Source organism: Talpa occidentalis, unplaced genomic scaffold, assembly GCF_014898055.3.
Source record: "Talpa occidentalis isolate TD23 unplaced genomic scaffold, MPIMG_talOcc4v2.1 talOcc4.2, whole genome shotgun sequence".
NCBI classification, from domain to species: domain Eukaryota; kingdom Metazoa; phylum Chordata; class Mammalia; order Eulipotyphla; family Talpidae; genus Talpa; species Talpa occidentalis.
In genome coordinates, this window is record NW_023602073.1 from 1,155,707 (window position 1) to 1,169,703 (window position 13,997).

General features: G+C 59.8%; 1 protein-coding gene across 11 annotated transcripts in view; it reads right to left on the minus strand.

The window, feature by feature from the left end:
• The window catches only part of BLOC1S5 (biogenesis of lysosomal organelles complex 1 subunit 5), a 35,012-nt gene that overhangs the window by 15,665 nt on the left and 5,350 nt on the right, over positions 1–13,997 (minus strand). For 7 of the 11 annotated variants that reach the window (XR_008552938.1, XR_008552937.1, XR_008552935.1 and 4 more), the window contains exons 3-7: positions 12,770–12,899; positions 9,204–9,262; positions 4,137–5,660; positions 3,697–3,828; positions 259–1,180 (exon numbers count right to left, since the gene is read on the minus strand). Coding sequence is in view for 1 of the 11 variants with exons in the window: in XM_037518846.1 (XP_037374743.1) it covers positions 5,481–5,660; positions 9,204–9,262; positions 12,770–12,899 (369 nt within the window). In the remaining 10 variants the exon portion in view is untranslated. Of the gene's footprint in view, positions 1–258; positions 1,181–3,696; positions 3,829–4,021; positions 5,661–9,203; positions 9,263–12,769; positions 12,900–13,997 lie in introns of those variants that run through there. The other 4 variants (XR_005126494.2, XR_008552941.1, XR_008552940.1 and 1 more) reach the window with 2 other exon arrangements.

Genomic DNA, 13,997 nt, shown 5'->3' on the forward strand with positions numbered 1-13,997 from the left:
TTGGAGTCTCAGCTGCACCCCTGCAGGGACCACATGCCCCCAGAGTTGCTGCCCCTCAGGGCCACAACCACGTCTCACCATCCCCTTCTCCAGACACCCGTGCCTTTCCTGAAACCTCTTTCCACCCCATTTCTATGCTTGAGTCTCTGGTTCAAGCCCAGGCGATGCAGGACGCTGGAGGCGGGGGTGGGGGGGAGGGCGGAGTGCAGACAGGCCCGGGAGCAGCCACACTTCGGGAGACGCTTCCAGGACACTCACCTGGCCCCAAGTGAGGTCACCACAGCACACCCTCCCTGCTCTCCAGCTGCCACTCCCAGGACACCAGACACAGCCTGGACCTAGGAGGGAGAGCGCGTCCACACAGTCGTATATCCCGACATGTGTGCTTTACAGTTCATCCCTGGAGTCTGGACACCCAAGCGCGCCCTCACCCCTCAGGACAGCGGAGAGGCCTGTGTGCAGGGTCAAGCCCCACGGGAATGTTTCAGCTCTCAAGGGTTACTTTTTGCCACGAGCACCCTTGGGCCCCCTTGGGGACGTGCAGATATGTCAGGGACCGGAGGAGACACCTCACAAACTCCCCCTCCACGTCAAGGTGGGGGCCACAGGCTCACTGCCACAGCGAGTGGTCTGGCGGGACTGACTCCTGCTCTCCCTGGAGGCTCTACCTTTCCTTTAACAGCCAACGATCTTGACTGTCTGCTGCCCACCCCTGTGCCTTCCCAAACCCACCGGCAGGTGGGCGTGTGAAGTGAAGACGGTGGAAAGCACCCAGGATGACATTGGCTGGTAAAGCCGAGAAGTGCCCACATCCGCGTGACTGCTCCGTCCAGGGGGGTGGAGGGGAGATCCCGCTCCCCAACAGCCTACGCCAGGTCCTCTGACCTACAACCTGCACAAAACCGATTTCTCTAAGAAAATGAACGTTTCTTATCTGAACAGAAGCTCCAAGTTCTCTGGCGGCATCTCGGGGCGAGGCGGGCAGGTGGCACATCCGGTCCAGAGCTCCGGGGCACCCTGGGGTGGGCGAGGGGCCCGGCCACGCCTGCCGTGGGCAGGGCAGTCTCCGCTGACCCGTCGAGCCGGCGCAGGCCAAGTGCGTGGTCCCGGCTCCCGTGCAGGAAGCTGTGCTGTCCCCCTCATCCACAACAACGGCTCCTAGAAGTATTTTTTCCGATTCCTTGGGAAGTTAAAGTATTTGAGAAGAATCTCAGGAACTGCTGCCCCAGTCTGGTGGGGGAGCAGATAATGGCCTTCCCGCCCAGGGCTCCAGGAAATGATGTGTGCGGCATTGTTCCTGGGGTGGGGCGGGGGGCGGCGGGCTGGGAGCCAGACCATGCAGCTCTAGAAACCACCCAGAACAGAAGCCCAGGGCCCGGGGCGCCCCGCCCCAGCATGGGGACTGTGAACAGGGCCTCCTCTGAGGCCGCCCGCCAGCCGCCCACACTCCCACCACTCTCATCGGTGGTGCTGGCCCAGCTTGCCGCAGGAACGGGGAGACCTGCCTGGCGTGGCCCTCCAGCCCCGGCCAATGAGGACATCGGGATTTGGGCAGCCCGCCTGAACCGTTAGATCTGACTCAGCTTGCATCAAAGACCGGCGAGGGCGAGACGCGAGACACACACCCTTCACTTGAGAGGCGCCTGACGCCCCGGGACACATGAACTGGCCCCAAGAGCAATGCCATCTGTGGTGCCAGCTGGAGGCCGCCGTCGCGCCTGGCCACATGCACATGGGCGAAGGAGACGCTGCTGCATCCACCCAGAGCCCCAAGGGCTGCCGCAAAATGGGGGGGAGGGGGAAGGGTAGAGACTCCTGTGCTGCGACCCCACTCCTTGGTGGGGCGAGTCACAGGTGCCCTCCCCAAATGGCCTCCAGACTCGATGGTGACGGCACCGATTTAAAAGCAGATACTGGGGCCTCCCTGGTGGCACAGAGGGTTAGGCACGGCACTGTGAAGCGATCTGCAGCCTCTTCAGCACGAATGCGAGCCCCGGCCAGTCAGGAAGCAACCCACATGGTGCTGCAGACCTCTCCTGCCTCGCCCGCTGCTCCCCGCAGCAGTGTACTTTGGTCAAACTGCCTGTTCTGTTCCCCACTCTGTCTCTGGTGAGTCCTCTCACCCCCTGCATCTCTGGCCTGTACCCCAACTCTTGTATGCATAGAAATATATAAATCTTAAAAAAAAAAAATAAAAGCAGATACTGAACACGGCATTCACAGGCAGGCTCCGCCTGAGACAAGGCGCAGAACTCATCGAACCATCAAAACCAACCTACAGGCTGGGTGCTGCTGACCGCTTGCTTTACAGAGGGGGAAACCGAGGTCCAGGCCCACTCAGTTAACACGTGGCAGGGCTGGAACGGCCACCTCTCTCTGCCCCTCACTGTCCTGCCTCCCATGGGGTCTGCTCAGCTGGGGTGCAAAGGTGTCGAGAGTCTCCTCTAAGTAGAGGCACTTGGACGGTTTCCTGATGAAACAAGAAGCTCCAGTTGTGTTTTTACCTGAAGCACCGCAGTCCTGCGATGACCCTGCACCCGCCCCACGACGGCTGTGGTGGGAGGGGCTACTTGCCCTGGACGAGAAAGCCCAGGCTGCATGCAGACCAGGCTCCTGGCCAGTTCGTGGTCTGCTGTCCTCAGCACAGAGATGGCCACGTAGTCAGTGGCCATTGTTTGCCCGGGGGCAGAAAGTGGCTGCCTTCCTTGCTCATCCCCCTCTCTCTCCAGGGGGCAGAGGACGGGTGCCCGCAGCCCAGAAACGCTCAGGACACCCCCTGGACCGGAGACATTCCGGGCCCTGCCCTTCGCTCCCCAAATCCCACTGCTAGTTTGCCTTTGCTGCACATGATGCTCTGATGAGCGCCCCTGCCACGGGCTCACGGGGCTCCAGGTCATGCGGGTGGCACCGAGGCTCCCCATAGTGACAGGGGTTGCTGCTCTCCCGTCCTGCAGGCACCTGCACCAGGTGCAGTCAGTCCAGAGGCGCAGGGCCAAGGCTTCGTCCAGGTCTCTCCAGGCAGGCGTGGACGCCACCGAGCGCTCCAGGGATGAGCCCCAGCCAGCCCTTGAATGCTGCAACCATTCCCCACTGCAGGCCCCGCACTGCTGCCTCTGAGCATTCATTTAGAAATCCTGACTCTAGGACCTCCCCTGGTGGCGCAGCGGTTGAGCTTGGGTTGCAAAGCTGTCTGTAGCCTCCGTAGAGCCGGTTCGATCCCCGGCCACCAGCGAGGGTCCCACATGGCGCGCAGACCTCTCCTGGTGCTCCCGCTGCTCCCCTCAGCAGTGTACTTCGTCCGTCTGCCTGCTCTGCTCCCCGCTCTGGCTCTGGTGAATTCTCTCACCCTCCCGCGCTTCTGACTGTACCCAGTGCATGTATAAATAAATAAACAAATCTTTAGAAATCCTGACTCTAACGGGAGAAGAGGACCCAGAGTGTTTAAAAACACAACTAAAAATATTACCGGATGTGTTTCTTGAGGCGATTTGGGTCAGTCTCACAACTACGACTTACCGCCTCCCACACTACTCTACACTTCAAAGTCCCAGGCACAGTTTTTTTGCTGCTGTCTTACTGGAGTTTTACTGCTAATAAAACCCTCCTACCAGTTACAGCATGAAAAATCTGTACACAAGACATGAATTCAGGCGAAACGCAATTCTCAAAAGCACCGAGCGCGCCCACGGTCCTCACCTGCCTCCTGCCTCCTCTGGCTTCAGCTCAGTCACATCCCTTCGTCTCACACACACCTCTGACTGCCCGGACAGCGGGAAGTAGCCTGTTGCTGCGGTGACACCTGCTGGCCGCAACTATGAATCCCAGCTTCTAAGGGAAGGAAAGTCTTTAGCATCACGATCTTTCTTAGTAATATTAATGTCCTCATTTATATAATTTTATTTCAACTAAGCCTTCAAGCAAATTTAACATGCAACTGACACTTAACACATTTATCTTGTAACTGTGATCTCGGGGGTAATTTGATAAATCATTGTTTCTGAAACAAGTATTTCCCAAAAAGCTGGTCAAGCATTTCAGGTTACATTGTTCTAAAAAAAGTGACTTGACTTGCAGCTTTTCAAAATCTGTACTTACTCCATTTTAAGGGAATGTATTACATCACACCATAAACTTACAGAGTGCAGCAGGCCTCGTGGAAGGCCCCCTCCCACCTCACGTGGGGTTATCTCTGGAGTATGGTTTTCTCCATCCATGGAGAGAGAGTTAAGGAAACCCCAGTGATCTGTGGCCCCAGCTCGGGGCCTCCCCGAGACGAGAGGACAGCTGGCGCGCTGTCCAGCGGCAGTTGCAACGGGGAGCTGGTAAACATCCAGTTGAAGGAAATCTCAAATCCTTATCTCTTCTGTTACTTTCACCCACTTCTGACAGTCAGGCAGCGCAAGGCCTGGGGCAGCCGAGCCGCGACCCAGCATGCGCCCCCGCATCAGCACGCGCCAGCTGGGCAGTGGTGAGGAGATACCTGGAAGATTTACCCAGACTTCAAATTCTCTCTCCATCCATCTCCTGAAATTGCTGCATTTCATTCTGCTTGGTTTATGTGAAGGGCAGAGTTGGGGCCTGTGCACAGCGTGGAGTGCAGACTTCTGGGGACCCGTAGTGACAGGGGTGCCTGCCCTGTCCTGACACCTGCTCATGAGACAGGACTCGCAGACCGGTGGGGCTCACCGGTGGTGACCCAGGGCACACGTTGGGTGGGCTTGGGGCCAGCCCTGCGTGAGGCTGTGCCACCAGCTGGCTCCTCAGGGGCTGGGCCCTCCTCACTGAGTGGCCAGAACAACGTGGACGGAGCCTCTCGGACACAGCCGCCACAGCAAAGCAGATGGACACGGGAGGTTAGGCACCAGCCCAAGTCGATGGCTCTGGGGAAGGTGAAAGTCAATATACTTTTGCCAAGCTTTTCCTCCCACGCCTGTTTTCAAAGCTGGACACTTAAGTGCTAGACACAAAACCCAGCCCAAGTGTCCTGTGCCCGGGGGGCTCACGGCTTCGCACTGCCCTGCGGATCACCAGAGTCCTGCAGGGCCGGGGGCCACCCATGTCCACCCGCCACCTGGCTCCACCACCGGTGGGGACCGCGCACCATCTCCCTGCCAGCTGCAGGCCGCCGTGACAGCTGTGTGAGCCCCGATCAGGGACCTCCACGTGCCCTGCATGTGGGATGAGGGAGTGAAAGCACTTCTCTGCATCTCTGCCAACGGCCTCTGAGACAGGGAACGGGAAGGGCAGCAGTGACAACCAGAAGACGCATGCCAGCTCCTCTCTGAGTCACCCACGGGCCCCCGAGAGCTGGGGGAGGGTGTGCGCACCTAGCCTGCACTTGGTGCAGGCCCGGTGAAGCTTTCTTCTTCTGCACGAGAGAACACACAGTCTGCTGCAAAGCTCGGAGCAGGGGCTGCAGGGCTGGCGGGCGGTTCTGGGGAGGCAGGGCCATCTCGGGAGCTTGTCCGGCCACGCGAGAGTTAGAAGGTGGAGAACTTGGCCAGATCCTTCTCCATCTGTGCGTACTGTGCCCTGAGCCTGCCCAGGGCCCGGCTGTGCTCCTCGTCCACGGCCGCCTGCTCGCCACGCTGCTGTGTCATGAACGCCTCCCACTGGGCTCGCTGCTTCTTCTCACTAGCTATTAAATGGTCGTTCAGAATCTGAGAAAAGAAAATTTGAAAATCACATGACACTTTCTAGACAATTATTCTTCCATGCAGGAGACAAAGGAAACGTTCTCTCTTGCCAGCAGGCGACCATCGCAACTACCATGTGGGTCAGTGACCAGCCCCGCGCCACAGCCTGAACGTACACAGAAAACAAGACTTACAGACACACACCGAGCTGCTGCCACCAGCCACACACCGGGACTCCCTCCCTGAACTGCAAAATGCCAGGGCCCGTGCTGACAAAGGGAAGAGCCAAGCGCACTTCTACACCTCTCTTTCACGCGAATCCCATCGCCCTCAAGTAATTTTCAAAATTAAAGAACATAGCCCAAAGCAGCCCCACTACAAAAAACCCAGACACACGCCTCACAGCAAGTGAGTCAGGCAGTAAACAGAGCCACACGCTACTCTCCCGGGGAAAGAGCTCAGAAGCGCTTTTCCAGGAAGCCATGAACACGCAGGCCCGTGCGGACACCTGTGCTCCCGATTCCCCGTCCTGTGTGAGGACCAATGTCCTTTCCTTGCGCGCAGCCCCGAGGACGCAAGCAGGTGAGTGGAGAAGGCACGGGTCAGCGGGACACCCGTCAGCGTCCTCAGTGCGCAGCGTCCTCGGGTGCCTCGCCTCATGGGGACCTGGACCAGATTCTGACGCAGAGCCTCAGGACGGGCACGCGGGAACAGGGGTGGTGCCGGGACAGCCCCCAGCACGCAAAGCCACGCGGCCACCCCAGGAGGAGGACGCAGCCTCTACTTGCACGTGGCCCTGGGCTGCCCTCCTCTGCGCCAGGGTGCAGGGCAGGGCGAAGCCAGGTACCCCAGCCCCAGGCACCGCGGGGTGGAGTCCCCTCCAGTCCCTGGGCACCCATCAAGGCACGCCCAGTAGTGGTCTGCACGGTAGCGCCAGCAGCCCGGCCGTGACACCACGCCCCTCCGCTCCACACACTGAGGGCCTAAGGGCGGGAGCGCGACTGTCTGCTCATGTGACTCGGCCGCCGGGCTGCACGACCACCCAGCCGGAGCCTCTGTGACATCCAGCTCTGCGCCTTTTCCATTGTCAAGTATGAATCCAGGCTTCCCAGAGGGAGCTTTAAATGCGCAGGTCGGGGGCTTTCTCACAAAACCAACAAAAAGCCAAATCCCACTACAAAAGCTTTTTCTTCCAATCTGACCTGAGACTCCTCAGGAACAGGCTTTTCCAGTGAAGCGGTTCCAGCGAGTGCAAGGGGACCCACGGTCAGGCGGCCGTGGTGGTGGCCCTGGCCCAGGCCACAGGGGTAACCACGGGGAGGGGCTGCTGACGCACGACACTCGGGGAACAAGTCACGCAAAATCCCGCATGTTACTTTTATCTTCCCTGTGGGGGGATCAGGAGCCCCCAGATGCCCACAGCCTAAGGAGCCCCCAGCCCTGCTGGCGGGGACTCTGCCGCAGGCACCAGAGCAGCCTCCCTCCACGAGGCGCCGCATCAGACAACAGTGTCTGGCGTGGGCTGGCGCCGTGCACGCAGAGAACGCCGACGTGCTGCTCGGACGCGCCCCAAGGACACGCTGCGCAGAGGCAGAAGGGAGCCCCCCAGGCCACAGACCGTCCAGCTGCACTCCACTGGGCAAGAGAGCCCGTCACCAGGGTCCGAAGCGAGTCACAGACCTCTCGCTTTGCGAGGAGGGGCTGGGTCCTCCGTCCGTGACGCTCACGGAGACAGCGTGGCCGTGCTGAGTCTGCCGCAGGTAAGAGTGACGGCTCACAGCAGAACGGCGGACCACGCCTTCTTATTCCCTCCAGGTTGTTTTTTGTTCTTTAATTTTAATTCATTTTAGCAATAGATTCTTGAAATAATTCCAATCTGCCCTGAAGTGAGGCCACTAGACAGAGGAACAGGCCCCTCCATCCCCACATCTGACACAACCCCCCTCGACAAGGCCACAGTCAGCGCAGACCGCGAGCACAGACCCTGGGGATGCCGCCAAGGCCGTCACGTGAGACAAGACCTCCGGGCCTCAGGCGGGGGTGAAGAAGGTGCTCGAACAGCCTTGGGAGGGACTGCTCCGACCCCACCCAGCTCCCGCAACGGCAGCCGCTGACCTCTCCTCAGCCTCCACTTTTACCAGCAAAACTGCTGCGGGGGCTCAGCTGCTTCCCCACAATCAGCACAGAAAACGGGGGCAGCGCCCACCCCCACGCCGACAGCACCGCGCCCTCCACACAGACCGACCGCCGGGGACAGAGGGCGTGAAGGAGACTGTGAAGCCATCAAATTGAAAAAAAAAAAAAGGAAAAAAAAAAGAACACCAGAAGCCGTCACAGACGCTCAACATGGGCCCTTCTGGGCCGGCACTCCCGTCCGCCCGGCTGCACCGGAGCTCGCCCCCTGCCAGACACCGCCACGCGAGCGGTCGTCACAGCGCAGGAGAAAGCAAATGCTGACAACTGAGATGGGAAGAAACGAGCAAGGCGCCAGCCGTGCAAAACAGGAGGCAGACCCACGCCACAGCCCACCGGCCAAGGCCCACCCTCGCTTCACGAGGCCCTGTCTTTGGCCACGAGACGGCAGCTTCTGTTTGGACACGTCTGGTGGCAGGACTGGCCGCGCTTCCCAACCCCAGCTCACAGCAGGCTGGGCTCCTGGAGGCCGCCCTCACAGGCTGCCAGAGCCCCCGAGCGTGCGGTGAGCCCCCATGGGCAAAGCTGCCCATGGGCACTGATGACATAGGAAGCAGGCGGGCAGCACGGGGGTCTCCTGCGGAGGAGGAGCTTGTCCTACCAGCTGGGGCTCCCCTTCCAGACACTCACTCCTGAGACCGCGCAGCCCCTTCTCCCGGGCACCTGGTGAGCGCAGGCCTGAGCATAGAAATCCACCCGCGGTCCAGTCTAGTCCGGCCCACTCAGCTCGCCTGTCTGCTCTGTGGCTCCATTGCCGTGTTGTCCTTGAAACGTGGGTCCACATCAGAGCTGGGCAGAGGGGGCCGCGCCCACCCACTGCACAGGGCACTCTGCTGGGGCTGGGCTGCGCCGTCCCTGTCTGGGGTAGGCGGCAACACGCGCATGGGGCAGGCGTCCACATGTCTCGACAGGGGCCTCTCCCTGGCCAGGGCAGCGGACAGGCTGCGAAACACGCCACGAAGACCAAAAGAAACACTGAATCACTACGGACCCTGGGCCTCCGGGCTGCGCTCCACACCTGGGCTCAGCACACGACCGTTCACGCGCCACCCGCTGGTGACTCTCACCCTGTGACCACGCTGGCCCACAGCCACGAGTGCCCTCGCGACACACACCGCCCTGCTCAGAGGAAGGCTCACACCACAGGGGGTTTCCTCGCTCCTCCCGGAGACAAGTCACGCTTTCAGGGAGAAGGGAGAAATGTGGAGGAGGAAGCAGGAGGCCTGCAATTTGAGTCACGAAAACGTGGACGGCGCAACCAGTGCCTTCAGTGACATGGCCATTTGGAAACCTTTTAAAATGACAGCATCAAAGGCGAACCCAGTGTTTTGGATCCAGAGTCATGGTGCCCCACCCCGCCCGGCCCCTGCTCACCTGTCTCCGGTCTCGCTCCCTCTGCTGCAGGCGGCTGGCGGACGCAGCAGCGGCTTGCACTGTAACGACACAGACGCCAAGTTTAATCAGCAGCCCGGGCTCCAGGGAGACTCACCTGGGGGACGCCAGGATCGCCAGATCTCAAAATCCACCACCAAAACCAAATCCTGTTTGCTCACGGTGGGTGCCCGAGGGAACAGGCTCTGTGAAGATGTCAGGGTGCAGGCCGGATGCACCATGTCTGAGCTCTGGGAGGGAAGCCGAGGCCTGGAGAGCTGTGAGCATCACCTCAGGACCCCGAGACGGGGGCATGTCGGGCTGACCGTGACTGTGTCCCTGCAGCCCTGACTCACTCACTGCCCCTTCAAATTTGCACCAACCACATCTCTGCTGCAGGCGGGACCTGGGATCTAGAATTTCCACAGCATCTCCGGCCCACCGTCCCTGCACTCCTGGCTCAGGGGTCGTCCTGGCCACCACCACCAGATTCACGCTTCAGTGGTGGTTTCTACTGTAAACCCAACCCTCACAGTCACCCTCGGGGCCCCCGAGTCCCCGCATGCTGGGAGAGGAGCCCTGCACGGCCCACTGGCCGCTGTGGACATGGAGGCGCTGTGTGGGGGGTGGCCGCTTGGGGCATGGACAGAGCTCTGAAGAGGTGGTGCCCCCGCCACACGTGACCCTCTTCTGGCTCTGCCCACTCAGCTGGCACTGAGGTCCACCACTCAGTCTCCTCGCTCACCGCCCCGTCTCCGTACACGATGGTCCCCCCGGCCTGGCTGCTGCCAGTCCAGACCAGTGCAGTCCACACCTCCTCCCGCCAGACCCCACAGGGCAGCACCAGTGTCAGGCAAGCTGGTACCCCGGGCCCTGGGCGCCTGCCCCACTTGCAGAGGAAGCAGGACGGCTCGGACACAGCCGAGCTGATGGGAGACCGGAAGGATGCAGAGATCCTGCTAAGCTTAAAATCATTAAATCTCAACACCAGAACCACCCACTGCGGTCAGGAGGCTACACCCCTGCCCCACCGGCCCAACCCTCAGGGGCATGTTTGGGGCTTGTGCCCATGGGCCTCCCTCACTGCGGGGACACCCTTCAGGGGGCTGCGCCCTCCCCCGCTGCACAGCTGCTGCCCCAGGAAGTCCCCCCCTACAGGGACTGGGGCCCTCTGGGGGACCGTGACTTCTCCTTGGGAAGCATGCCGGCCCCAGCCGCGAGGATGTGCTGGCGGCTCCTCATCTTCAGAAACCTGCCTCCTCTTGCAGGCTGTTCACCTTAGCGCCTTCAAAGCCAGGGTTCAGTCCTGAAGGCTCCCGATCACGGCTTCTCCAGCAGGAGACACGAAAGGAAGCGGGCTAACAGCCCGCCGCCCTGGAATGCCAGCCCGTCACCTCCCCAGCGGGCTCCGTCACCGGCTCAGAACACACTTCCAAACTCTATTACTTGACAGTGGACGTTGGGGCTTCAGCACTTGAAGATCACTACGAACGCCAAAGAAGTACAGGAGCACAGGGTGTGGCGCCCCCTGGAGGTCAGGAGTGCCGGCGACACCCTCTCCCCACACACATCTTAGATGGAAGACCCATTTTCAGAAGTTTCAGTCCTTTTGAAGGAATGTGCTTTTAAAACCTTCAGCCAGGCGGGGCGCTGCCCCAGTGCAGGGCAGAGCCCAGCATGACCCTGCTGGCAGGACACCCCGGCTCCCAGGTCTGCGAGTGACATGAACCAGCAGTGAGTGCACGCGCCAAGTTGGCAGACGCGAATTCCCTGGGGACGGCGGCTGAACCAGGGGCTTTTTAAAGCCCTGCCGGCCCTGAGCTCTTGACGAAGCCACAGACGCAGTGCTGTCTCTTCTGGCAGGAGAGGCTGCCAACGGTCATGCCCAGGCTCTTGGGCGGACGACAGAGCCACAGCTGGACGGGCACTAAGTGCGGAGCCATACTAGCCTCTGTGTGGAGCTCCCTTGGCAGGACAGGGGCCTCTGGGTGTGCCCTGGGCCCCACAGGGCCCTCTCCGGGTTACTGAGACCCTCCAAGGAGCTCCCGGGGCCACCAGCCAACATCGCTGTCCGTGACCACATCTCACCCCACCAATTTCGACACCAGCGGGTGGGGAGGGAAGCAGGACGCCCTGGGGTGCCCTGGGTACAGGTACCCTGGGGTTTGCGTCAGCGTTCATCAGGACATCTGTCAGGGCCAGGGCGGTGACATTAGGCAAGAGTACCCCTTGGACTTCCCGCCACCTGCGCAGACACCAGACGCGGTTCTGGCACCTCCCCGCCCGGCGGGCACTGTGCAGCAAGGCCTGGAGGAGACCCAGCCTGACGCCAGTTGGGCCCGCCAGCCGCTTGCCTCCTGGCCGTGGGGTCACTGGCTGGGGGTGTTTTCCGTCCCCAGGAAGGTGACTCTTCATCGGCAAGGTCTCCAGGGCGTGAGCCACCGCCATCTGTGGCACCTCCTCCTACCTGTGGACGAGCTGGGTGGGTCAGCACGGAGCCAGAACGGCTGCCTTCCTCGCAGCCTCCCCTTCTGAGATGAACTCCGAAGACAACACTTATTTCATGGAGCAATTTGGTAAGTTCAGTAAATATTCCTTTTTGATCAACTAATATCTCCAGGTTAAAATAGTCTGATGGGCCTCCCCGATGGTGCAGCAGGTTGAGCGCAGTGCTGTGAAGCTGTCCGCAGCCTCTGCAGCACGGGTTCAATTGCCAGTCAGCCAGGGAGATTCCCACATGGCGCAGCAGACCTCTCCTGTCTCGCCCGCTGCTCCCCTCAGCAGAGTCTTCAGTCCGTCTGCCTGTTCTGCTCCCGACTCTGTCTCCGGTGAATCCTCTCACCCTCCTGAGCCTCTGACTGTACCCCAGTTCTTGTATAAATAAATAAATCTTAAAAAAAAAATAGAACTTTTTGAGATAAACACATGCTATTTGCAGCAACATGGATGGCGCTGGAAGGGATCATGCTCAGCGAAATAAGCCAGAAAGAAAAAGAAAAATACCAGATGGTCTCACTCATAGCAGGAATGTAGAAAACTTAAAAAAGGGACCAGGAAAGAGAATAACTATAAGAAAGTGAAAATCAAAATCAACAAAAAACTATGAACCAGAGACACTCTATGGAGGGTGGGGGGCGGGAGGGGAGGAATTGGGGTCAAAATAAGGGTGCTGCAATTGTATGGGGAATATAAAAATAAAATTTATTTAAAAAAAAAAACAACTTTTTGTTTCATGAAAAACGTTATCACAAGCAAACACTCGCAACGGTTATTTTTTCATTAAAGGTAGAACACGAGTTTCCTCTTTGAAAACAAAGCCTCATTTCACAGCCCAGCTCCTCTTACAGATGAAATCATTTTGTTTAAAAAAATAGGCAAAAAGGAAACCTGTTCCAATTTGCCTGCCTGAAGGAAGGCCCCAGGTACAGTGGACAGGCTGGCTCTGAGGCCAGTGCTGTGGACACCCGGGCTACACGGCACCACCTTCTCCCTGGCAGCCTCCTCTTCCGGCACACCCAGGCTACCAGGGAGCATGCTGGAAGCCCGCAGCCCCCGGCATGGATCCTTACCTGTCTGCAGAAGGGGGCGCAGGCTGAGCTCCATGGCCTCTTGGCACCGGGGCAGGGTCTGCTCACTGGTCTCCTGGGTCATGTGCTTGAGGTTCTCGAGCACGCGCATTTCTCGAAGCCCACGCTTCTCCTGCACGAACAAAGCAAAGTTCGGACCCTGTGATGTCTGCCGTCCTCAGAAACTGTACTGGGCTTGCACCCATATGTGACTGCTCTGCGGCCACTGACACTTGCAGGCCTCCTCCTAAGCCCTGGCAACAAATGAAGGCACAGCCTGGAGGCGTTTTTTATTACCTGGAAGGCTTCAAAACCTATAACGAGTAACCTTCGTGCACAAGCAATGTTGAAAAGTGGGTGAGAAATTCTGAAAACACCCAAAAAGGCTGAGGTCGTCACCGACTCTGCAAAGCAAACGAGACGTGCCTGGCCTGACTTCACACGCAGTCAGCTGCTGTCACATGCTTCCAGACGCCGTTTCCCCAACCCCACTGTCCTTGGACAAACCTGCAGAAGCCCCTGTGCTGACGTCTGTCTGCAGGGGGCTGGGCCCTGACTGAGCATTCCCTGCTCCCACATGGAGCATCCCTGGCAGAAGGGCGTGATCTCCACCCGGACACTAGGCCTGGTGTTCGCCAGGCAGAGGGTGCCCACCCTCACCCCAAGACAGAGCTGCTCAGGCCTGCTTCCCTGGCAGCTGGCATGTCCGCCCGTGCCCCCTTGTGGCTGGAGATGGTGTGCAGGGGTGCAGCCTGCATCGAGACCCTGCAGACAGTGGTCATGGCCCGGGCCTGTGCTCTAAGGGCAGGGTCAGGGGGAGAAGGGGCCGAAGGCCCTGTGTGTGGCAGGGCTGGGTTCCGGGGACAGGGTAGGACACGGTAGTGGACACAGGTGGTGAGCGCCAGCACTCACTCTGCCTTCCGAAGGTGTTGGTGAAGGATGCGGCAGACCCCTGCGGAGACGCGTGAGAGCGGCAGGCACCTGCTCCCAAGGTGCCCTGCAGGCTCCCGCTGTGCTCGGGGTGAGGGCAGGGTCTCCTGTGGCAAGCTCAGATGCCCTGCCTGGCTGGGGTCTCCCCTGAAACGAGCCTGGCCCACTCAAGCTTGGAGGGACGGGGAGAGCACATGGCAATGAGAGGCCCTACCACGGGGTGTGGCGCTGGGATGGCAGGGTCAGAGAAAGGGCATGGACGCTGCTGCCCACAGCAAATGTGATTAAAGGCGCTAGGAAG